We start from the raw sequence: 26,849 nt of genomic DNA, 5'->3' as shown, positions 1-26,849 counted from the left end.
TCAGCTGCATGCATAAATCTTAATACCACCAACAGGTGCTGTCACCACATACACAAAAACCTTTTTTGTGTAAGAATTTCAACATTGTGTAACATGACTAGATTTTGCAGTTGACAAAGACTTCCTTGTCTTTTTGGGCTTTTTTTTTGTTTTGTTGTTTGTTTGGTTGGTTTTTTTGGGGGGGGGTGGTAGTGGTGGGTTTTTTTAAATTAACTTAGCTGTAGCCTTAGATGATTCTGCCATTGTAACTTCAGCTTTTAGGAAAGGATCATTTCATTTTAAATTACAGACAAGAAATTGGCAGCCATAAGTGAAGGCTTATTTACTTTCTTAAACCTGAATCTCAGCACTAAGGCAGCAAGATATATTTTCAATTAAACTGTTTCATCCACATATTTTTAGTGCTCCAACTTCACAAGTGCACTGAACTGGTATAAGATGCAGAGAGCTTTCTGGGAATGTGCTAGCTGAAAGAACAGCAGTTTCCTTCTGCTAAATCCTCTGACACAGCAGCTTGCCTTTTCAGCTGTCATTCAGTCCAATGTGGCTTTTCATACAAAACCAGAGGAGATCAAGTGCAGACTAAAAGCTTGTTTCAAATGAAGGATTCCCCTCCCTCCCTGGATTTCAGCTGAAAGCATATTTACACCCTGAAGAATGAGAAGAACTCATAATTTGTAGTCCATCAAATACCTTATTTTCAGATTGTGCTTAAGTTTCACAGTTACTTTGGTGGACATCTGAATAAACAGAGCAGTAAGCACTGGTAGTGCTGGAATAGCATAATAAAAAGTAAAAATTTCAATTTATTTATGTAGACACTGTAGATCAAACAGTCACAGTATTAGTAACTCAAGTTTTTATCCTTATGAATATTCTTTTATTTCCTTCCTTTTAAATAGTACCAACATTAAATTTCTTTTCCCTACAGGGACATAAAATGTGACTGAGAAAAACCAGCCAAGCAGTGTGAAAAGGTAAGCACTGCAGCACCTGGGACTGTACAGGGCTTGCAGTGTGCAAGGGTTCCTGTTTACAGTGCTGCCAATTAGCTCTCACTCACAGGCACTGTGTTCAGCTTGAGCGTTTTTTTTAAGGGAAATAAATGTAATACTATTCTTGTCAACTTACAAACCGGCAAGTAATGCTGCTATATTTAACCTAGAAGCTGTTTTTCATGGGTGCTCTGAATGATATCTAATTTAGAAAAATGACAGTGATTTTGCTGAGCTTTCCAAAATCAACGCACGTTTTAGTTGAACAAAACAAAAGGCTGCTGAAGCACATTTATCTCTCTGATGATGTATATTCACTAAGTACAGCCCATAACCCACCTACTCAGAGCAGCTTTAGACAGCTAGCCTCACCCACAAACTCTTACCATTTAATGAACAGTCACAGCCAACAAATCTTTTACCAACAGCCCGATGGTTGCTGTTCCTTAGGACTCCAGGCCCAAAAAGAAATTTGTCACAGCTTTAATAAATTTTACAGATGTAATAGGTAAATCCAATAAAGAAAACAGGGCTTTTATGAAACAAAAAATCGACAGAGCAGAAAGCTGCTCCTCAAGACTGTGCGCAGGCGCACGGGGCTTCTGCTGAAGTGAAATAGACAATGAAGGTTAGGAAGCATGAAATGACAGCCTTCTTTGCTTTTCAGGGAACATAAATTTTATTCACAGAACGTAAATCTCAAAGTCATGGTTTTCAGTCTGTATGCATGAACACACAAGATTGATTTCAAGGAGATTTGGAAGTATTTAACTCATTGCTCAGAGATGCAAATCCCATCCTGTACAATCATTATTGTAAAAATAAGAGAAAAAAGATGGGTGACGTTTCAAGGGCTCTGCCTATATGTTTTCATTTTTCAGATAGTCACAGATCATTAAGCTTCCATTTCAAATATGGACATGCCTGCATTGAAGCACCCAAATAAATCTGTGTAAGTTCTGCATGTATTAGGGCAGCTTAAAACGCTTAATGAATAATACAGCTTAAATGAAAGCTTAAATCGTGAATATGTTTGCCACAACATAAAATGCCCGTGCCTAAACAGTCCTCCCTAAATGAGCAGAAAAAGTTCAAATGGTTCAATAAACATGGCAGCAGACTTAGTGTGGATGCAGTGCTGAAAAATTTTTGGAAATGCATATAAGTATTTCTTGACTTTGGCACATCTGTTGCAGCTCAGAGTGGTTTTCTTATAATTCAATACCTCTTTCATGATACTTCACTGCTTATCGTAAAACAAATCAGGTAGAAAAAACTGCTGTTGTTAAATTAAAAATCCCAAACCACAGATTCTTAAGCATGGTGTGTCAAGTTAATACATTATACCATTAAAAAATTCTCTGCAGCCTTTTCTAACAGAAAACAGATCTATTCTTGAACACAGATGAGCTTCCCCTGTGTCAATAAACACAAACTGATTCTGTTTAAAACACAGAGGAAACTGGTTAATTTCTATCTCAATAAAATTTATGAAGCAATAAAAACTTTGTAGTACAAGCTGTGTGGTTTGTTTCACTTCCTTGTCACATGAATTAATGAGGAAAACCCTTCCCTTCATTCTGTTATGCAGATTTGCGCTGGAGAGTACAACATACACTGACCAAAAGCCCCAAGGGCCTAATTCTGATTTCCACGCCTCACCTGCTACTTCTTCATAAATTTTGGCAAGAAACATTTTCATTTCCCATCTTTGTGATGACAATGCTTGTAAACTCGATCACCACTACACTGTTGATTGTGCTTAGTAATACAGTATAACTGATGTGGGGGGGTGGAAGGAAAGAAATGTCATGTATGAACTAGGGTCACACTAGTATTACCCTTCGCTCTCTATTTATGATACTGAAAATACCAACAAATTTGAATTTTTGCAACCCCTGACCAGGAGCAAGAGGGAAGGGGAAATGAACTGAATGCCTGAAAATATATGCCTGTAACAGCAGGAGCAGAAAAGACTGATAAAGATTTTATATACAGCATTAAGTCAGATTAAATACAATTCCTCACTCCATGTTTTATTGTCATTTATGTTCTTTCTGGCCACACGAAGAAAGCTGCTTCTGACAGACCACAAAAGCAAGGCTTCTGAGAGTGTTTTGTTCTTTCTCTTCAAATCCTCTGATGCATTAGTTTTCTGATCTCTCTCCTAATATAAAACTACAGCTCACTGCTTACATGATCATCTTTGTCAGAACAACTTCCACTCAGACATCAGCTAATCCACTACAGCTAATGGTTTCTGTCAGGATGGAAGCAAGGGAAATGATGCCATCATTTACTACATGGAATAATCTGCATATCTCAAATGGACCTCCCCTTTCATGAAATGCCAGTGGTGATGTATCAAACCCTTATAAAATCTAGCTCCCTCAGTCCTAGCCTGTGAATGTGGTTTTATAAATACATTTAACCAATGCACTTTTTCGTATAGCCCTAGAGATTGTGGGGTTCACTGGGGTGGATATTCACCCTCCTACTGGCTGAGAGACAACTGCATGGTAAGACTGCTCTCCTGCTCTTGGCTCTCCACATTATTTATATGGTTAGAATCTTTTAACTCACCTAACCTGCCTTATAAAGAGGAGTCTTGTGTTTCAGGAGACAAGGTTGCCTGAAGAGATGGGTAATCACCCACCATATAAAGTTTAACAAGGGAAAGTGCCAGATTCTGCAACTGGGACATGGCAACCCTGGATGTACGGACAGACTGAGGAATGAGAGGCGGGAGAGCAGAGCCACAGAAAAGGACCTGGGAGTCCTGTCAATGACAGCATGAATAGGAATCAGCAGTGCCCTGGCAGGCAGGAGAGCCACCCGTGTCCTGGGGGGCATCAGGCACAGCATCAGCAGCCGGGCAAGGGAGGGGATTGTTCCGCTCTGCTCTGCACTGGGGCGGCCTCACCTCGAGTGCTGGGGGCAGGTCTGGGTGCCACAACACAGAAAAGCCACTGAGCTGTTAGAGAGTGTCCAAAGGAGGGCACGAGGATGGCGAAGGGCCTTGAGGGGAAGCCGTGTGAGGAGTGGCTGAGGTCACTTGGTCTGTTCAGCCTGGAGAAGAGGAGACTGAGGGGAGACCTCACTGCAGTTACAACTTCCTTGTGAGGGGAAGAGGAGGGGCAGGCACTGATCTCTCCTCTGTGGTGACAGTGACAGGACCCAAGGGAATGTGCCAGGGGAAGTTTAGGTTGTACATCAGGATGAGGTTTTTCACCCAGAGGGTGAATGGGCACTGGGCTGCCCAGGGCAGTGATGACAGCGCCAACCTGACAGAGTTCAAGAAATATTTGGACAATGCTCTCAGGCACATGGTGTGACTCTTGGGGTGTCCTGCATAAGGCCAGGAATTAGACTTCATGATCCTTGTGGGTCCTTTCCAATTCAGCATATTCTATGATTTTATGAAGATGACCATTTGAAACCACAAAAGTGATCAGCAAAAAGTGATACTGTACTAGCAAAAAGTGATACTGTACTTGTTTTTTGTTCTCTTATGCTTCCTGTACAATATTCACCAGAAGATTAAGGCCGCTTAAAAAGAAGGATAAAGTAGAATCTCTACTTTCATTTCATCAGGTAAAAAAAAGCAGCACTGACAAAGGAAGGGTAGCAATGAGGAATAAAAGTCAGACCTCCATATGTCTCCACCCATGGGCTCCTGTTGATGAACTGCATCTCGGAGCAGTAGACAACCAAATGCAGTAACAACAGATGCCACAACAAGAAGTTTGTAACACTTTGGGAAGGTGTGAAAGGAATGACAGTTGGCTGCCTTTTTCAAATCTCCGGCAGAAGCCTCTCTCCTCACCCAGAAGGCAGCCAAGGCTGTGGCACCTTTTCCTCACAGTTTCACTGTGTTCAGAGGTCTTCCCAATGATCTTTGAGTGCTTTATTCAAATAATTGTTTAGATTACAAGGCTGGGTTTCTTCTCATAGCCTGTCCTCTGTGACAGAGACAGAGTACTAGAGATCAAAGTAAGACCATACGTTTGTTACATCTGTTAAGGGACACAAGAACATAGAGGTCTTTCTGCCCCTTTTGGGAACTGAACAAAAGCAGGACTGGTAAGTGGATGTTTTCTCCTGGAACACCTTTCTAGTTCTGATTGAAAATCTTCTGCAAATGTCATTTTGAGAAAGAAAATTACAATTACCTATGAAAACTCTACAGAAGGGACTTGCCTTTGAAACAAGAAACGCCAGTGGAGATTTGAAGACTGAAGATTTAATAACAGGAACTGATATATTCTTGTTAACAGAGATCTGAAACTATCTAAAATGGCTACCAGACTACTCAAAAGAGAAGGAAAGTACACTAGGATTTTATCCAATGTCCATGGAAAAGATTTGTAGAGGATTTGTCTTTTTCCCTTCACCATACTAGAGACAGCCCAAACCTAGTTAGCATCGTACTTTCTAGAAGCCTTATTTTATTATGCATAGGCCCACGCACAATCAGAAACATTTGCTTTTTAGTAGGAAACCTTTTGGGGACAGACAGATAAAAATGCTGCTTGGTGAAATGAATCAGCTTCCAAGGAAGAAGGCTGCAGGATACACAAGAGCTACACCAAAAGAAATCCACATCAAGTTTTCACGATCTCTTTCCAGCTGATAGGATTGGTAGGCTGGCAGAAAGCTGCTACCTTTACCCTTCGTTTGAATGTTTTGAAAACAGCAGGATTCTATCGAAAAACCTCTTGGGCAAAGATTCCCTGTTGCCCAATAGATGTATTCTAACTTTCCTGTAAGATTTGCAAGCTTATATTACTTTTAGCTTCTGTCCTCTGAAAAGGCTTTTTTTCCCCCTTTCTTGATAAGACTGCTGGGTGACTAAGACCTATTTCTAAGAACATGAAAATTTGCATTTGTTCCATTAGAAATGCAAACTTGACCAAAGAGTTCACAAGGACTATAAGTATGTTGTTTACACTGAGAAGATCCTGAAGATATAAGCACAGTCATGAAAAAATCTGTATTTCCTAAATACGAATTTAACAACTATTCCTTTCAAAAAGTTTCCTTTTTTTTCTGATTTTTTAAATTATTTTTAATCACCAGTAGACTAGTTCAAAGACTTGAGACAAAAAATGACAAAAGGCAAATCTGGTAAACTTGAAAAACTGGCAACTGCAAGTAAAACATCCTTAAACTAAAAGACCGTAAAGTGATTCTTTCAGTAGCTAGACTAAGGCAGTTCAGAAATAATTCCACATAAAATTACATCCATATGAGTTTATTTCAAGTACTTTTAAATTTCACAAGCCAACAGCCAGTGTTTTAGAAAAATTAAGACCTATTTTTTCTCTGATATATATATCTTTAAGTGTTTAATATGCCCACTCCCAGTATATTTGGGAATTGCTGAAAATGACCTCCATGGACAGGAGGCTGTACCCTAGAGATCGAAGGCTGTCAGAAACATTCAGAGAGTAGAAAGATAATTTTTCTCTCCAATATTTAACAGTCACAAGACAGTCAAGGAAGAATGCTTCCAATAAGATTTAAGCCAATTTTGGTCTTTGTTTTTGGGAGCAAAGGCATTTCATAAAGAACCTTCCAAATTTATCTGGATTTCAGAGATTCACAATTATAATCAATGCAGATGTAAAGTATGAAATGGTGTCTAGTTTCTAAACTTTAAACTTACTTTTCTGACTCCTCATCTCACCTGTCCTGCCTAGAGAATGTAGCAGCCACAATCAAAAGCTGTGTGGTTATTGGTTAAAGGTCTTTTTCTTAAAGGTCTTCCCAATGGAGATTAGTAAACTATCTGCCTACACAATTAGAGAAATATGGGGCTTTCTCTTGATGTCCATGAGAAAACATCCTCTTTCTTTTAGAGAGTCTGTACAGAGAGAAGTGTAATGCATTTGTAAGCTAGTTGCTCACTGCCAAGGAGATTCATGGTTAGACAACCAGATGGATAATGACTGCTCTTTGACAAAACTATATGGCTGACTAACTGAGAAATTCGTATGAGGTATTAGACTTCATAAAACTTCAGGAGTGCAAGGGAAGATTGTGGAAAGAAGCCAAATGAAGGATGAATCAAAAAGAACATTAGTGGTAAAGCTCACTTTTACTCTTTATCTGTCACGGGGAAATAAGCTACAGGAAAAACAACACATAACTAGGAAAACCTTCAATACTATTACCACTGGATGGTAGGGAGAATGAGAAAAGTGGGAAGACTGAGAGCGAAACTGTCTCTTGAAGGCTGTCTGCCAACTGTCTTATGGATGGCATAAATAAAATAGACCTGGCCACATCTTTGAGACCTTGAAGAGTTGTTTTTTTTTCAGTTCTCTCCAAGCAAAACTCAGCATACAACCAATACCACTCGAAGAAACAAACAAAAATGCTAATGAAGATTTACTGCTAGAAAAACATTCCATTGAAAATAGTTTAATAAACTGAAGAAGAGCAGTATATCCTCATTACCCTCCAAACTGAAACCAATAGCTGTCCTCACAGAAGGAAGATTAGTGTTATTTATGTGCCTCACTCAGACTTGATGGCATTCTTGGATCTTGGTATGCTGTACTATGTTTATAACACTGCCTTCCCTCATTCCTCATAAGACAGCTTTAAAAGATTATGTTGCACAAACGCAAAGGTTACTGGAGAGGCATCCTTCAAAATGTTGAGGTATTTACTAGCTAAGTACTGGTATGAAAAATTAAAGCTTAAGCCAAGCACAGGGGTAACTTTCCAGCAAAGAGTACCTTCACTCTCTCCTTATTCTTCCTTTAGCTGTATGGATTCAACAGTTGGTCTTCATAACTAAGCTGTCCATAAGAGAGTTATTCTCTGTTCCATATTTGGTTCCAATGAGCCCTTGATTAATAGCTGTCTGCTATAATTTATATATAGCCCTGGTTTAGGCAGAACAATTTCTTTTTTATGGCCATTTAAAAATATTTCACTAGGGCTGTTCAACTAATTTTTAATCTAAGGGAAAAAAAAAGGAAGAAGGTGACACACCATGTCCTAATTTCCTAGGAAATCTCCATGTGGGAAGTAAAAAAACCAAACCAAACCAACAAAACCAAACTCCAAAATGAAAACTAGACTCAATTATGAACTATACTGCTCACTGAACTGGACTACAGAGTAAAGAAGACTTCCAGAGCTGCCCAGTCCACCCCTCCTACTTCTGATGCAGTGTCAGCATCTATCCTAAAAAACGTTCATACAGGTTTTTCTCTAATGGCAGACTCTACAAGCTGCTAGACAACCTACTCCACAGCCTCATTATCCTTGCTGTTAGAAATGCTTTTCTAATATATCACTTGAATCTCTCTGGCCACAGCCTAAGATCATTGTTTCCTGCCCGTTCTGCCATGGTCACAAAGAACACACCAACCTGTTATAAATGAGATCTCATCCAACTTAATATCCTCTCCAAACCAACTAAAAAAACTCCCAAAACAACAAAACCCCAAGAAACAGCAAAAGCCCAGACATGGAAAAAAAACCTACAAAATCCTAAGTCCATAAATACTGTGTTATATTTTCTAAACTATGCTGTGAGGTTATTTTTTAGCTTTTCGAGTCAAGATTTGAGTTTGAGTAGAGCTGAGGGCAAATGAAACTTATTAAATCCTGTGATTAGGAGCATAATGATATTTACTAGTCTATTTCCACCAAACCGTAAATGCACTGTGGCTGACACAGGCTTTCTGTCATAAACACTTTATACTACAGCAGCAGTTAAGTATTACATATTTTCCAAAAAGTATTTCAAGGAATGTGTGTGGAGGGTAGGGGTGTTTTTAAGAACCAACTAGGAAAGACTGTTTTGCATTGCTTATAATAGAAACCTCTTGTGAGGTCTTCTAAAACAACAATTCAGCAAAAAGTGAATGTGAAGCCACTGAGTCAGCGCCTATAAGCCTTTTTTTAAAAAAAGGCAGCTTTCAATGAATCCATTTTAAATGTTTCTCATCCCCCTTCCCCAGTTATTCTTATATAAAAACTCTCCCTCCCAACCTTTTCTCTTTGGAAATTTGGTAACCATAGTTTCTGTGTCCTGCTGAGACTTGCTATGTAGAGCTGTATTCTACCTGCTATTTAGCTGCTGATAGCAGTGTTTCTGTTGCAATTTATGAGAAATGTCAGTTGAAGGCAGAAACTATTGTACACACTATATTTTCCCAGCTGGATATCTCCGTGAACAGAAAGCAAAAACATGAATACACATGCACCATACATTTGGGGGAGGGTAGGAAGGAGACTGCGGGGGAAAAAAGGCTGCAGGTTAGATGTAATGTTGGGTGGTCTAAAGAAAATGAGCTTATCAATGGGAAGGTACATCTAATATTATTAGAAAACACCAGAGATTTTTAATGCAGTCTGTGGTGCTATACCACCAATACAAAGACCCCACTGTTGACTCTGCAGATGCCTCTTTCCTTTACACATGGAAGTTGTACTGTTGTGTTCTGAAAACTGTCACACTCAACTACTTGTGTCTCTGACTCAGGTCTGCAGGTTCTTGTGTAATGCTTAGCACAAGGACATTTTAATCCTGAATACGGTTTAGCCACTTTAATGGTATTTATACCTGAGGGTGTTTTGGGGTCTCCCCAGAGTAAAATGAAAACCAAGTCACCAAGAACAGGAAATACAGTTGTGTCTCATCATGTTCTTCAGTAGTACTTTACTTACTACAGGGATAGTGATATCATATAGCAATACATCTCCTTGGGAAAGCGTCTTTCCTGGATAACAAGGATAGCAATTTTCATGCTGCTTCATCACACTGACAGCTGAAGATAATAGACTTCACAAGAGAGGAACTGAAGTCCAGTCCAGCAAAGAGTAGGAATTAAAGCAGAATGTTGGCTCTGTCTCCTATGATGACTGATGCAACATTCATTTTTTCTTCACCAGAAAGTACTGAAGATTATAGTAGAAGGTATACGCCAAAGCTAAGTAGTGTTCAAGCACTGTCCCCCTGAAGATCAGCATTTCATGGCCATGGTCTTCTCTTGAGAGAGTACTGTATCAAACCAAAAGTTTGCAGGCAAATAGTGTAACAAATCTCATAATTTATGTATATTTCACAGTCCACACTACACAGAAATATGAACCTGTCACTAAGGAACTACTCTAGCTGCAAAAGTCACCACTAAAGAAGGGACAAATTATTAGAGCAGCAAAATCATTCATTATGGAGCACATGTTGCTCAAATAGCCTATGTGACTTCCTAAACTCTTGTCACTAGTAACTAGCTTCCAAATTTGCAATTAATCTTTGTCATTGCCCAAATCACTTCCTCCATTAGAAGCGCAGAACTGAAAATAATGAAAATCCCAAGTCTACTGAAGTTAAAATGCTCACAGTCAAACTGAGGATAGATCCAATTACCATTTAAATAACAACATGAAACTCTTTGAAGGAAAGGCCTTTAGATCTCAAAGATCCAAATGCTGAGTGAGCAGTAAGAAACTCAGTTCTTTAAATTTCCAGGGGAAAAGCTACAAAAAAAGAACTCTGACCCAGGCTGTCAGTCATGTGCCTAAATTTCTAGCATTTTTTACTGTTAAATGTAGCTCTCTTGGTGTGTAATTAGTGGCTATGTCATCATCGATACCACAGTTAAAATAAATGCTTTAGTAACTTTTTCTTGAAGGTTGTTCTGTTGTGAAGGTGCCAAGAGTAGCATGAAGTGGTGGGAGACAGACCAAAGGTGAAACATGGGTTTTATTTTTCTTCTTTCTCCCTTGGAACTTTAAATTTAGGATTTCCACATTTTGATGAACTCACGCTTGGTTATTACTACAGATTTTGAAAATATGAATGTTTTGTTAATTTCAAATACAAAATAGTGCAAGGTCAAATGGTACTAAAAATCTCATTTAGGTAGAATTACAAGCGCTGTGCCTTTTGAGTGGCGAAGAAAAACAATAAAATTGTACTGAACTGCAGCTCAAATTTCTGTTGTTTTTTTAATTCTTTCTCTGGAGAGCTGTGAATGAACAATGCTTTGAAAAGTTCTTTAGCCCTTGACAGTCTACGGAGTTTGCTGATGTCACATTTCCTAATTGACACAACACAGGGTCTGCATGGCACACTGCTACAACATTTGTTTTACAAGTGCACGTTTCACAGGAAACCAGTGATTAATTTCCCAAAGACTTAAAGGCATACATTTCTAAAAAGGGAAAAATAAAACTGTTACATATCCATACAAATCAAAATTTACAGAATCGTGGCAGCCAGCCAGCAAAACTACTCCAGGTCTGTTTCCCCATCTGTTTGGCCTGTTAGCTGAAAGAAAATAAAATCAAATTGCTCCTTCTGTAACTAATTCTCAGAACTCCCAAAAAACCCCCAACTTCCATGACACATTTTAATATCTCAGAATGCCTTACAACAATCAGCAAACCGTGTTAACACCATGTAATGTAGACACAATAGCTCAGAAAGGGGTACTGAGACAAGAAGAATTCCCTCCTCCCCAGCACTGAAAACGTGCTGTGCCACTATTGCTGATCACAAAAGAGACCTCTTGATGCCCTCCAGCAGACCATCTTGGCCAAATCTTGGTGTAGTGAATATTACACCCTCACCCTCCTGTACGTCAGCCCCTGCCTTCTGCTTGAGGCTACGGACCTTGGAACAAGGAAGGTAGAAATAAATGTGTGTCAGATCCTTGGTCACCTGCAATCACACCATTAATGTAAATGAAAGTAGAACTGGCTTGTGCAGGTCTGTGAACCTGCTGGCATTGGGAGAATGCACAGTCCCCACTGCTGCCTCTGGTAAATGGGAGGCAACTTAGCCAGATCAACTGGCTGAGCAGTTGAGGTCAACAACGCCTTCAGCTATTTGTCTGCTGGAGCCCTGACAAGTGATTTTCAGTTTATGGCAATGTACCATGCCAAAATCATTACTTTTTCCTTTTAATCTTTAATTTATAAATTAAAAACCCATCACAAAAACTTGCACAGCTTTTTTCTGTCTACCATTGGAATGGTATACATTAATTAATATACTTCAGGTTTCTACTTCACAGATTAAAAAATAATTTGACTAGGAGCACTTTCAACAGCTGCCCATAAATCAGCCCAGTCTCAAGAGTTCAACTCTAGAGTTATTGTGTCTATTGTGCATCTTAGGGTTCAAAGACAGATTATTCATGCATTCATTCATAGCCAAGAATGTATCCCAGCAATGAAATTTACCCTTCAAAGCTGACCCAAGCTTAACCACTGGATTGACTAAATAATGTAATTGCTCAATGATGTGCTATATCCCTTTACTGAAGATTGTAGTTTTGGTGAATTGAGCTAGTTTTAAACCAGTGGCATATTAATGGCACATATTCCAAAAGTGTAAGCAGCTGCTGCCCACCAACAATGCCAAACTGAATAATAGGAATGCAAACAAATCTCCCAGTGCACAGTTAGCTTTTTTTGCAGTACTTAAAAATTGTAGTGTTATGAAATTACTTCTGTGAAAGAAAGAGGCAGAAAATAGATGAAAGCAAAGCCGTTACTTACAGAGAGCCCCTAATAGCTGAGTAATGTTGCCAGTGCAAGAACATTAGTTCTGTCACCTCCTTTTCATACCCCGCAATTTATTTTCCATTCTGCTTAAAAGGGTTTCTGCCACTAGATGTAATGATGAAAAGAACAGCCAGTGTTCTCCTCTCATACTACAAAGTCAAGAGTGCTGGAATAACTTCTCCTCGCCTGTTAGGGTAAGCTATCTGGTGCAGCTAATTCAGTCAACATTCCAGCCTCTCCTAGCCACATTAAGCCAATGCATCTAGACTGAAGATTAAGGGGAAAGGAGACAATTATGTTGTGTATTACTGCCAAAGATGCAAAGACTCTAAATCTCCTTGAAGCTGAAAACAAATTAGCAGCTTTGCCCACATCAAGCTGTCTGTCCAAATGGAGGTTTCTTTTCACAACTGCATTACTAACTGTGCTTCTTATAGATAATGCTTTGGGGATACAAAAACATTTTCTCTAAGCTATTTCCTGTCACTTGCTTGTCTAGACCAACAGAATAATTTGTAATGCAATCACCACCTACTGCCTTGAAGCAAAACCAAGTACAGATTTACTCCTGCCCCTCAAGAGTCCCTCTTCCCCCTCATTTTCACTAATTTCATGTTCCACTTGTGTGGGCATAATCAAAGTAAGAAGAAATGGCATTAGCCTATCCATTCATATTTCATAAAAATGCACCAGTTAATAAATCTGGACCTCTGTGCTGCCTTTAATCTTTATCCGAGGGAGAAACTGTCAGTTCCTGCAAAACAACCTTCAGTGAGTATCAGGAATAAATTACTAAAATGTTATACAACTTCATCCCCACTGTCAACAGGAAGGTGTTTGCAGGGGAGATGCAGTCATTCAAAATCCACCTCAAGTCAGCTGGCACCCACAGCTTCCCTGTTCAGCAAGTGGGAGTGCCTTGGCACAACAGCACAGCGGCTGAGGCCCACAGAAGTGTAGGTGCTGGAAGGAAACCAGTCTGTCCAGCTTTTGGGATACACACACAACAAAAAAAAAAACCAAAAACCAAAACAACAACAACAACAACAAAAACAAACAAACAAACAAAAAAACCCCACCAAAACAACAACCAAAAAACCAAACAAAAAACCCCCAAAAAACCCAAAAAAACCAAAAAAGAGAGATCTAGGAGACTGCTCTCAAACAAGATGTCCACACTGGCCGGAGAAAGCCCAAGTGCTGTGGAGATCTCTCCAGCAACACTTCCACCACCAACATTGCTGCAGCCTTTTCTCCCACCCCTGAAGTACGTTCGGACATTTTCCCAGATAAATCTGTTTTTAACCAACCCTGACTATGCAGTTTAATGAAATATAAACTACTGTGTCATTATGTTTCAAACCCCAGATCTTTCACTCCTATCTTAAGTAGGCCGCACCCTGAAAGAAATGGGGCCCAGATGGGGTTTGCAAAAAAACTGATGAAGTTGAAAAAGCTCAGAAATGGGATACTGTCAAAGGACTAAATTATTTTGCCACTTGGGAGTTGCATGTGCTTAAAAATCCTGAATTTAAATTTTTATAAGACTATCAAGGAAATTTTTTTCTTTCTTTCACACAGTAACAGAAAAATGAAAGGCTTTCTCAAAAGTTCACAGACTATGTAGAGATGCCACTCTCGTTTCAACATTCAGCAAAAATAATCTGATCTTCATTAAGATAATGAACATTAGCAGCATCTATTGACGTTCCTTCAGGTTGTATCATGTCTAAATAAAAGTGTCTGTCTGGAAATTTCTGGAACACGGGAGTTTGTTTTTTTTTTTTTTACTTTCTTAAATTGCTCAGTCTTGTAACCAGTGATTCTTCCTAGTCTGGAACTATATGAAGTCTACCAACAGCGAGTGATTCTTCTGGATGAAACTGGCCTGGATGCAGACAAACTTTTACTGCCTTCACTGTCACAGGTGGTGTTTGAACAAAATTTCTCAAGAAGCAGTATTAGTTTATTGCAAAACTTTCTCCACAGAATCTAGAGTCTTAACTTTTAGGACTTTCAGAAAATTGTAGAGAAAAACCTATAAAGTAAGCTTCTTCTTAAAACCTGTAACACACCAGAAGTCATACTCTGTTAAAAGTTGACGTCAGTTTCTCTCTTCCCTAAGGAAAACAGCTCCTTTAGTGCAACCTGAGACTCTTCTTACTGTTTCTAAATCCCAGCTTGAGCGGGTCACATAGCCTCAGGGCTTTCAAAGATCCACTAAAGCCAGCTCTATATGAATGCAAGGTTAAGAAGTACAGGTTCAGTCACTGCAGGGGAAAGTAAACAGCCAGTAAAACATAATTACTTGCTTCAACCTACTTAAATGAAGAAGTTTTAAGTGACCGGGAAAAAAAGCAAAAAATCAACAAACCACCTCTAGATTAATTGAAGATTGATTTGGAACTACCCCCACTTGAAACTGGTTTTCCACAACACTTATCTTTAGTGTTAGGATCTGGCTACAGAATTGCCATCTCCTGACAACTAGTGTCAGTCCCATTTCATTACTGGAGATCGTTACACTATTAGCTAAATTACTACAGAAATAGCATGGCCTGATCTGCCCCTAAACACTGAAACAGAAACAACAGCAAAACTCAAACAAAAAAAAAAATCACTTAAATACACTAAGTACTAACCCAACTGAAGGCCTAGTAAACATCCCAAATAAGCTTAACTGACATCTTAAAACAGGGAAAAGAAAAAAAGTAGGGCAAAAGAAGGATTTTCTTAAATATTCTTCTTTATTCTGCTTAAATCTTTAACAAGGATGGTAAAAATCTGCCCTTAAAAATTAAATCTATAATTCTATAAATTTTATTTCCATAGCTATATCCCCTTTAAATTCTATTAAGCTTTACATTTACAGCTAGTAAACACAAACCAGTGCTAATTTTGATGGACATGTAAATGTTTTGCTTTAGTTGATACTCCTTAAAAAACAAAACACCAAAAAAACCAAACAACAAACCCAAATTAAAGCAGAGTGCTCTAATACTGGCCTTTTGTTTTTCATCCCAGATGTTTCTAGAGGGTTTTATTACCCTAAATTTCATGGCACTTGGGGATATAAAACTGATGAACTTCGATTGTGTTTTCCATTGTAACACTAGCTTTTGTAAATCTAGACCTACTTTTTCAGACTAAATCAAGAAAGATATTTCCCTTGAGCTTCTCTTTTTTATATATATTCTCTTTTTTATATATATTCTTTTTCTTCACCCTCAACCTCTACCTTTTCAACCTCTGTGTTTCCTGCCTCCCTCTTTCAGAACAAAAACATAAGCAGTAATTTTTATTAGCCCTGAAGGTCAAAGATCTCTTCACTGCTCAAAATATTTTAATTGAGTTTTTCCTTCTGCTTTTTGGATTGCTACTTGTCACCAAAAATTCCATATTAGTATCTAGTTACTACGATAACAGTAATAACTGGGAAGAATTACAAATACGCCTCAGGATGACAAAATATAAGTGTCTACTATTTCTAAAAAAATGAAATGCTTGTTAGCCCAGCCACTGATCTTACATTGGAAGGTTAGTCCCGATGCTAAAAGCAGCTTTTTATGATGTAGCCTGAAACAGTGGAAAAAATTATTATTTTTTAAATTATCTAAATTCTCTTGGTCTTATCAACCAAGAGAACCTCTCATTCACCACTGCGCAAGGTTGGCACTGATTAGGAGTGCAGCAACACTGGAATACAACAGCTTGTCCTAAGTATTTAAACTATGTACAAAATTAAGAGTGACCAAGAGAACATCTTTAAATAAGTGGATTAATCCCTGAAGCACAGCAACTAAACATGCCATTTCAGTTGTGCTTTCATTCCTTACTCCAATAGTATTTGTTTAGTAAGGAAACACTTGGATGTACACACACTTCATTAGCAGTCATCTCTCCCCCTGCTATCTACAAATCCAAACATTGCATGTTCCAAGTATTTCGTACTGGAACAGTCTCACTTCTAAGCAATCTGCAGCTACTGAGACTTTGCTTTCTGAGCAATAAATGCTCAAAACTGTTGCTTTTCTTGAAGAAACTCCTTCGGTGTTCATAACCTCACTGCTTGAGCAGGCTCAGTTTCACATTCAAATAGCTCCAAGCAAATGTTTCCAATCTCAATTATCCTCCTTCCTTTTTCTAGGCACCCTCCCTGCCCCCATATGCTTGTTTGTAAAAGGGATAATTTTCTATGTATGTACAAGCAGCACAGGGAGTCTTCCTCTGTAGGAATCTGGCAATATGCAGAGTTTTATGTAAGCACAGTCTGGAATTTGTTAAGTTTTTTCATTCTCTGCTTTGGGTTATACCAAGAGAATTACACCCAGGTTCTCACTCAGCTGGAAAATGTGGCATTTGCCAGGTCCCTTTAGATAAGTTGCCTGTTGCTATCCAGGGTAAATAAGACACTTTTCATATTTTTGGTCAGTTATCATGACTGTACTGGGACTACACTTTGCTTAGCATTACATCAGTATAGTAAGGGTGAACCAACAAGAGAAGCACTAGGCGGTACAGAAATCGCACATTCCTCCATGCAATAAGAGGCGTACAGCCTCTCTAAACAAATCTGTAGGACTAGCTGGCTAGACCCTGTGGGCTGCTTATGTTCAAGAAGGAACGCTGACTTTTAAATACCAAATTTAACATTTAACAGCACAAATTTCCTAAGTGCTTTTCTTCCAGTGTTGGTCTGCAGTCTTCAAAAATCTGAAGCAATGGTATTGAGATGAAATGGAAAAGGTGATGATCTAGCTTAACTTCTCTGCTGCACTTAGAAAGCCTGGAAATTAACAGTGGTTCTATTTTCACCTCATTTTTTTTCCTTTACAGATCTTCACTAATCTGTGGTGCTTTACATCACCTAGACAAAGAAGTTCAAACTTTAATTTATGTTTATATGAATGACTAATTGAACATTTTTGGGAAAAGGAGTTCTTTGCAACAGAATTAAACTCAGGAAAGTCAAAATATCTCCTGAATCCCTTCCTCTGCCAGCAGGGACCATCCACAGCCTATTTTTAATTTCTGCTTCACTGATGTTTATACTGACATGATTTATGTACTGTTTGCTGAGAACAAAGAGCCTGAAAAGGTTTGGTTATCGTGACCCAGCTGATTCAGGGCAACTCACTGAAGCCACATCACAACCATGCGCACCTGGTTCATAGAGTCAGTCCCAATGGCTTAAAACCTGTTGAGGGGTGCCTGTGGATACCCTAAAATTACTGTTTGCTTCACTGATTTTAGATGAAACCTGTATAAAACAGGCTATAAGTGGTAGGTACTCCTTGGCTCTAACACTGGCCAGCACTTCATGTTTCAAGGAAATTCACAAGAAACAGTGTGCAGAAGCCAGTTAGAGGACGATGCCAGAATTTATGTCCCTAAACAAGTGCATACTCTGATAAGGTCAGGCAAACAGCTGAGATGAGCAAAATGGCCCCTTCAGACACGACAAACCTTGGTTTAACTACAGCTAAATCCATCTTGCAGAATGAATCCTGTAACATTAAACTCTTAAAGGTTTTTTAAGATAGTCTGTGTACATCCCAGATTCCTTCTGTAAAGTAGGTTGACCTCCCACAAACCACAAACATTTTTACGCAAGACTGTGGCTTTCCATTGTGACATGCAGAGCATATCTCTTCTGCTTCAAGTTTCTATGTAACACGTACTAGGTGCCAGACTCCAAGTGCCTGAGATAATACAATGAGACAGCTGAGGTTTATTAAAAAATCACATATTTAAGGATTCCATAAATCCACTGATTTACTGAGTCTGGTATCACATACAGTAGAAAGAGCAGAAATTAAACATAACATGTAAAAATATAAATACATGTAAAGGCTTTTTCTTAACCGATGGCATTTTGATAGTGGGTGATGTTCATACTGGGTCAGCAGATGACCCATGCACCAGTAGAGAACAGCTGGATTTTAGCTGTTCTGTTAATATAACTAGCCAAAAAACCCTACTATCTCCACTTCTCTGTAATGTGGACATAACAAAGCCTGATTTTTGAGCAGTAGTTATCTTTATGCTTCTCTCATATAAATACACAATTCTGAACTAAATATGGTGGTTACCAATACCCAACCACCACTCCCTCTACCCAGCAAGTCAATGGTCTACATCACACAGCAAAATAAATGCATCCAGTCTAAAAGCGAACCTGTTGTTTACAAATGTACCTCTAGGTTTAATAAAACATATTGCCCCTCTCAATAAACCTTGCTTGAACTCAAGACAACAGTGTGATTTAACATGTTTCTCTAAATTTATACGAATTGTTGTAATGTTCTTTGATAAAAGTCTCTAATGCCTACGTTTGTTTCCTTACATATTTGACATGGCTTTCTCCATTACAAGTTTCATTGTTTCATCATGCCTTTGTATTTGTGAAAGTAAGAAAATGTGGTTGTTAAACCACAAAAATTGCTAACAGGAATAACAGGCAGCCAGTCTACTCATTCTTCTATTTCTGTTGACACATACACACCCTTATTTACACACACATGTACAAACACATCTAACCAAAGATATTTAAAACAGACTGTTCTTTTAAAGTATTCTTTGCAAAACTAAGACCACATAGTAAGGCAGAGAAGAATCCACATTAGCTCTGTGCAACAGATAATGTTTTCAAAACAAACTATGCGTATTAGTTGCAAAAGTGGCAGGCTGGGAAACCCTATACACAACAAATACCAGCATACCTCTTTGTCTTCTAAGCCTTCTCCTTTCTACTAAATTTCTCTAAAAATGCTGCAAAATAGTGTCAGAACTGATGCTATGATAAATTAGGAATACCCTAGAAATGATCCCATCAGGTTTCTGAGATCGCGCAGATTCCTGTTTCTTTTATTTGACAACCAGTCTCAAGTTATAAAGACCAACAAGCTAACCCTGATTGAAAAACACAACTCATTTCCCCATTATTTGTTACTGAACAACAGCAGGTTGCACCCGAGCTGCACAAAGAGGAAGAATGTCACCTCATACAGACAGCTCATTCTGCACACAAAGGCAGCAAGGACTGTCTCCTATGCAGTTTTCAAGAAAACAAGACATCATCAGAACTACTGCTTGCCATCTAAAGGCAGACACTACTATTAGATGCAGAAACAAAACCAGGACACGACCCAGGGCAACTGGGTCAACTGCGTGTGAGAAGCAAAACAAAAACGCAAGCTCTAAGCAATTTAGAAAGTTGGTTGGTGGTTTCCCTTTCTTCTGGGTCATTTATGTTTCCTCCAGGCAATAAGAAACAATTATTACTTGCTTCGAAATTGTTTTCCCAGAAGATAATGACACATTTTAGCAAGTACCTGATTCTAGATAAGCTTTTTTCTCAGTATAGCAATAGAGACTTTTAGCAGCTATTTCCCAGAACATCAGAATAACCAACCAAACCAGAATATACACTCCAGTTAACACTACCAAGCTTGTTTCTGTGAAGGACTTTTACTGAAGATAGTTTCTGATGTCAAATATCCACATCAACTGCCAGTTTCATGTTGACTTGCCCACATAATCATTTCTCTTTGTTCTTCTACAGGGTAGCCTCAGATAGTTCCTTCAATGCTCTGTTTCACAGACATTACCACCACTTTGGCCACACTACCAAGTTACATCCAAACAAGGTTGTCATGCAGATGACAATGCCTCTGGCACACATACGTAGAAATTAAGCACTACACTGCTTAGTGGAGCAACTGAGAAATTCCCACGTGATAACCAGCAGTCTCAGTCAACTGTAGGAGTAACCAGCTATGGTTAGTTACCACCCCCTGTAATTAAATGTCACAGACTTCAGATGCCAGCTTCCCTCTACACCTCTTAGGATTAAAACACTCTGGGAAAAATGGTCTGATTTATTACATCAAGTCAACTAAATAGAGTGGTGTAGAAGTAATGAAAAGAGCTGTGTACCAATGCCCTTTTTGGTCTTTCAGAATTTTGTCTGAAATCCAGTGTTGTTTTCTTCCCCTGCCCCCCACCCCTGGAGTGATTATCTTAAAAATATGACTCATAAACCTGAACATCATCCTTTTCCTGACCTCAAAGAACAAATGCAACAGAATGTGACAACTTGTTTAACATACATAAAACTGGTTATTTCAGATACCTTCATAACAGGAATTCTCAGTATATGCCTTCTTTTTTATAGAGCATGTATTACATTTTTGCTAATAACGAGTTCTACATAAACGATTTGATTTTATCTTTCCCCACTCACACTACTATTCTTGTTGTAATAACTGTGATTCACCACATCCTTTCTGTATTTGCATTCCCACAGCTACTTGCTGCAGGACATGAAGGCTGCTCAGCAGCATATTTGGTTCATATGCAATACAGTATGCAGACATCCTACAAGCCTATTCTTATCACCTCACAACTAATTTCACAGAATGGCTAAACTAGATATAAAATAATTCAAATATCTCAAAACACAACCCAAGATTAGAAATTTTCATACCTTAGCTTCTTAGGATTGTTTTATGTTAAGAAGCTATAGGATATCCAGACAGCTAAAGAAATGTCTGTTTGTATGTGTATTTTTATTAAGTTTTGGAAAGCAGTAAAGGGAGTGAATATTAAAGAAACATATGAACATCACAAACGAAATTTGTACGTCATCATGAACATCAAGATGGTTTTAGATGTACCTAGTTACAAAGACTTCACTTAGAGTAAGCTGGATTTACACCAGTTTAGGAAAGGTTGTGTTCTACCCTAAAGTCAAAATCATAACTGGAGAAAATTAGTATCTGGTAATATTTTTTGTTCTGTTAAAGATAAATAGAAGACCCATCTGCATGCTGTTCCCTAGAATTTGACAGAAATGGCTCCATGCAAGCATCTATATAGCTGCTTTCATGAACATGTCAGAAAATTTGAAAACACCTAAATATATACTTATATGAGTGCTCCAAACATCAAAACTTAATTAAATGCAAAAAATCATCATTAGGAACTCCTTTTTCTTAATACAGTGTTGATTGTGAACTCTGGGACAAAACAGTCAAATTTTTATTATTTTCTTCAATCAGAAGGGTCTGAAACCCTCAAACACAAAAAGCATGGTACAAACCACACAATAAGAAATCATATCAACTATCTTCAGTCTCTTAATTTACACTCTAGTTAAATTTCTAGAGTATTTTACAATCCCATTTTATCTGTATTTGTAGTCATTCATAGCTGTAGTGTTCCCAAAGAGTGTTTGTAAAGCTATGAAAACAGGCACACTCAAAACAGTTTTGCTCAAACATGCCATCACTGAATTGAGTTGTTTCAGAAAATTGTTTTAAACAAACTAGGAAAAGGCTAAGGGAGTTAATTTCCATTAACTAACAAGGGTTTTTAAACCATTAGAGTGCTGAGATACTGGTAAACAGAATGCACTTTTTTTAATACTTCATTTCTGGTGCCAAACCTTTCGCAAGGAAGGCCTCTTAAATTCAGTGGGGATCAGAAGTTTAGTTTATTCAGCAAGAATAACACCATTAACAGCTACTGCTCTTTCATGTCAACACAGTTAACACCCACACATTCCAACTCTGGTTAATATAGGCCAGTCAAGAAAGATTGGAGTTGCTAAGGGCAGTCATCTCTGCAGGGATATTTTAAAACAGAATTTATACTGTGCTTTAAAAACAATCTAAAAGGATCAATCTACCTTATGAATCTGCTGCAGACATACACAGAGAGAAAGATGGATGGATGAAAGCATATAAAAGCAAGTAAATCTGACTCTCTCTATTGATTTTTGAGAGGACAGTGTAGAGCACTTTGGTGAGGTCTTATATATCACTGCAAAGGACGAAATGCCATTGTGCATACGGTCTGAAACATGTCAGGATTTATGATGAAGCGATGCACTGCTGTATTCTGTCATTATATCATTTTGTAAATAATCTTGTTTTCACTGTTGAGGAAGGTAGACCACTAAAAATTAAATAATCCTCAAAAGAAATATAAGAACTATCACAGGAAGATTTTCACACAGGTATAAATGAAAACATCTGCTTTTATTAAATGAAAAATTGCAGAAGTTTAGTGTACACGTGCAGTACATTTAGCAGGAGAAAGCTGGTATTTTAATAATAAGCTTTTGAAAACTAAAATCGAAAAATCTGCATATCACAGCATAATCCTCTTCCTACTTATTTTGTTCTAAATCATAGCAAATCAATGTTTAGTGTTCCCCAAAGCTTTCCAGCACTCCTACTCGGACAAATGTCTTCAAAGGATATTAAAGAAATCAGTCTGGTTTTGATAGCACTTCTTCACCACATGAACACTTTTCTTCAAGCAAGAAAGCTTTCCTCTTAAAGCATATTTCAGATAACCAAAATGCAAAAATAATCACATCAATTTGCAGGATCTCTGGGGCCTCTATTGTTACATAATGGTGGCATTTCTTATCAGCTGAAATATTCAGCTAAGTTTTCATCTAAACTATTCAAATATCAACTCCCATCACATAAACACCTCTTCATGATGTACATTTAATTAGCACATTTATGCTATTCTACTAGCAATTTCTTCATATGCTTTTCTTAATATAGCAAGAGGAGACAATTCTATTATTAGATGGGGTTACAGGGTACGTCATTTGGAAAACACAGTTGCTTTAAACAATAGAAAGGCCTGCCATTTGTTTTCAAAATAAAAACTCACTAGCTGAGCTGTAAAGCTGTGACTGTCATTGTATATAATGGTGTCCCAACAGATGAGCAAGCCTTTAGTTAGCACCCAGGCCGATACAGCATGTATCCTTGTCAACAAATCTCACAGAAAAACCTAATGGAAAAAAAAATTTACCTTCTTCAGTTTCATGCCACACAATTCCTTCCAAGTTCACGCTGGTCCCAGGCTCACAGGGTCCAAGGCATTCGGGTTCTGTAACTACTCCAACCTCGCAAGTATTTACACCCACTGAACGTGTCCGTACCAAAAGCTGCTCGACTGGTGCTGCAATATTGGATGAAGATGGGGAAAAGTAGGAAGGCAGAATCTGAGGTGTGATACTGCTGGAAATCGGAGGTGGAGGTGCAGGCACTGTAAACAGGGGATCAACCTGAAAACAACAGACAAACTTACTATAATGGTGCTGTGAGAGTTAAAAAAATAAAAGTAAAGTAAAATAAAAATAAAATACATAAATAAATTTTTTAAAAAGTATAAGAAGCCCAGTTTGCCAAGACTGCATTTCTTTATGTAGGGATTTGGTGTATCACAGGTAATTTCAGTCTTATGAGTTCCAATCTTTTGACATTAGCCCAAATGCTGCACATGAAAAATTAAGTACAAAAATATCTATCATACACGCTAAACAAGGCAACTTGCTAAGTTTCTACTAGACTATTCTCTGTTGTCATAGACTGTTAGTATGAAATAATAAGTTTTTAAAGCAAGGATTAAGTTTACTTTTTTCTTGGCACTGACAGAGACTGATTTGTGGATGGAAATTAATTTTGCGAACTGGGAACTTCATTTTCTATTTAAAGAAAAACATTTATAAAGACAGTACAAAGACACAAGTGCCATTCTTTCATGTGTATCATAGAGAAATTAGTAGTTGGAACAATTCTAATATCCATACGGCAGCAAATACAATCTCTTGTCATCCAATCATTTAAAATACATTAGGATGACCCACCTAATACCTTACAGACAACATTTAGATCTTTCTGCTTGGAATAACAGATGAGGACTTTTGTAAGAATCTAGCCAAACCATCTAATTTCTCAGGGTTTCCAAAATGCATATTTAGAAGAATACATCCCACCAGACAATCAGTCTATGCACAAGACAATTCACAGAGACAATATCTGCATATGAACTGAAGACGTTCATCATCATCATCATCTCTCCCGTATAACTTCCAATCTCCTCAATAGCAGATTTTCTGTGTAAAGATATGGCTGAAGGTTTTCGATATGTCACTTGGGCTCTAACATCCCTTGTCACATAAAAGACAGCTAGATAAGGATGTGAGTGTGCCCATTCAACTACCTAAACCACCTGGAACTCATGTTCATTTGGCCCACTGGATCACAGATATCACCTGAAGAAACCACTCTTCAGCATAATAATTTTTTTTAAAAACAGCTGCTTTTTAGCTGCATCAAAATAGATGATCAGATGTCTTCAAGACTATGTTTTTAATTTTGGACCTTGTAAGAAGACTCAACAGAAAAGACATAATGACTCACCGTACATCATCTAGGTTTTGCTGAAATGTATCTTAATGTAGATCAAAGTTCATTTTGCCTTCTTGTAAAGCAAAATGGGGATACAAAGAAAAGGACAAACTAATAGGTATTATACATGTATCATAGATCAGCTCACTTCATCAAATGGACACTTTTCATAATGAGAAAATAAAATGACAAATTAGGAAGACCTTTTTAAAAATTGTAACAATTGTTACCATTGGCCTTTGTAACAATTCTGTTGCTTTTAGCATTATTCATTGACTCAAACTGAGAGTCAAAGCTTTTAATTGTGTATGCAAGCCTTATGTGTGCTGAACACTTCTCAATAAATGTTGTAAAAATGTTTTGTATGATCTTAGTATGACCAGCCTGGATTCTGATCTCAATTACATTAGAACTAGGCAAGAGAGGGGAAGGACCCATAATCACAGTCTTCTCCAAAGTATTCCTCATTTAGAGGGGATTCTTTTTATTTAGAATGAAATCTTCAGGTTCAAGGTAAGTAAAAAAACCCAAACAAACAAACCCAACCAAAAAACCAGAACAAACAAACAAAACAACCAAAACCAACCAAACAAAAAACCACAAACAAACAACAACAAAAAACCCCACAACACCAAAACCAAAGCAAAACATAAATACTAAAAGCGTCCCTAAGGACTAAAAATCTACTAATACTGTCAACATTCTACTGGTTAAAGCAGAGCTCCTGTGGCATAGGAACAATGCACTCAAGCAATGATGTCTTTATTCTTCTCTTTATGCCAACAGAGCTGCACAGTTAAAGCACAGGCAGAATGCTTTGCAGAGCAGACCTGAATGCACACAGGAAAGTCAAATATCAGCTGACCCCCAGCAGCAGCTGTTTCTTGCAGTATCTAATAGCACACATCACACAAAACCATAACTGTGTATACCGTGCGTGGGGAGACACTGATTCTATGCTCTACAGCTCCTGCTGTCTGCTGCCAAGTGGAGGCACACGGTTGGATGGCACAGAGCCCTGCTCCCTGGCACTGGCTGTGTAATGGTGCTCTGTCAGTGAAACGGGGTCAATCTGTACCCCAGGCATAATTTAGGAGTTCTTAACATACCTTACTTCAAGCCAGAAGAGAACTGGGATCAGTAACTGGCAGGTAAATGGAGCCTAGCACTTAAGAAAAGCTAAGCCACATCCCATTATAAACCCAAAAAATGCTGATGAATAGCCTGTTTGACAGTTTACATGGTGTTTTGTAAAGCTGTGCAAAACCTCCTACTACAAATGCAACATCATTTTTCCGTAAAATATACTCATCACAAAACCAGAGGAAAAAAATCCAAAGTGTTTTCTGTGGTCATACTAAACTAGCCAATGTTTTAAGTGAATGTAGACTAAACTGACAGATGTGTTTTCCATTTTTGAGTATTATAAACAGTGAGGGGGAGCTAACAAAAGCATGGATCTGACAGTGTATCCTATTAAGTTCTTTGTAACAAATATTTGTACTCAGGTCTGGTTTATTTAGAGCCATTAATAAACGTTCATGTTTTCCACTAGAAATGTTCACCCAGGACAAGGCCAAATAGGAGCATTTGCACTAAACGGGGCTGTTTCTCTGTGAATTAAAACACTAAACCTTTGGCTGAGAAATAAGTGGACATTTACTGTCCCTGAGGTACCTGTTCATTGTACATATATGACCTTACTCAAAAGAAAAAAATACACTAAGCTTAAACATTGCTCCAGATTTCCATGTTTTAAAATTATCCCATCTTGTTTGATAATCGTAACAGCACTGCAAAGTGGTGGTTCTTAGAGATCATTGTGGTGACACAATCGTTTTCATGAATTCTCCAAAGGGCACTGATGTAAGCTATTAGAGGCAAAGAGAGGCAGGAAGGCCGCCATCTCCAGTGGAAAAAAAGGCACATAAGACTAACATCTGGTGGTGGCAGTCTGTCAAACTGAGGAAAGTTAATGTCAAGAACAGATGCTCTGCAGTTTCTCACTGTTATTTTTTCATTATTATTCCCAGGTGTTGGTGCATACTGAACAGTAGCCTTGCTGTTTATCACACAAGAGATTCCAATATGAGAT

The 26,849-nt window shown here is 38.2% G+C and overlaps 1 protein-coding gene across 1 annotated transcript in view; it reads right to left on the bottom strand.

The window, feature by feature from the left end:
- The window catches only part of ZNF608 (zinc finger protein 608), an 81,189-nt gene that overhangs the window by 20,880 nt on the left and 33,460 nt on the right, over positions 1-26,849 (bottom strand). The window contains exon 3 of the mRNA XM_048291952.1: positions 23,373-23,628. Coding sequence (XP_048147909.1) covers positions 23,373-23,628 — 256 coding nt within the window. The remainder of the gene's footprint in view (positions 1-23,372; positions 23,629-26,849) is intronic.

This window comes from Corvus hawaiiensis, chromosome Z, assembly GCF_020740725.1.
Source record: "Corvus hawaiiensis isolate bCorHaw1 chromosome Z, bCorHaw1.pri.cur, whole genome shotgun sequence".
Lineage (NCBI taxonomy): Eukaryota > Metazoa > Chordata > Aves > Passeriformes > Corvidae > Corvus > Corvus hawaiiensis.
Note: the sequence above shows the minus strand (reverse complement) of the source record. Positions and strands in the feature narration are given on the sequence as shown.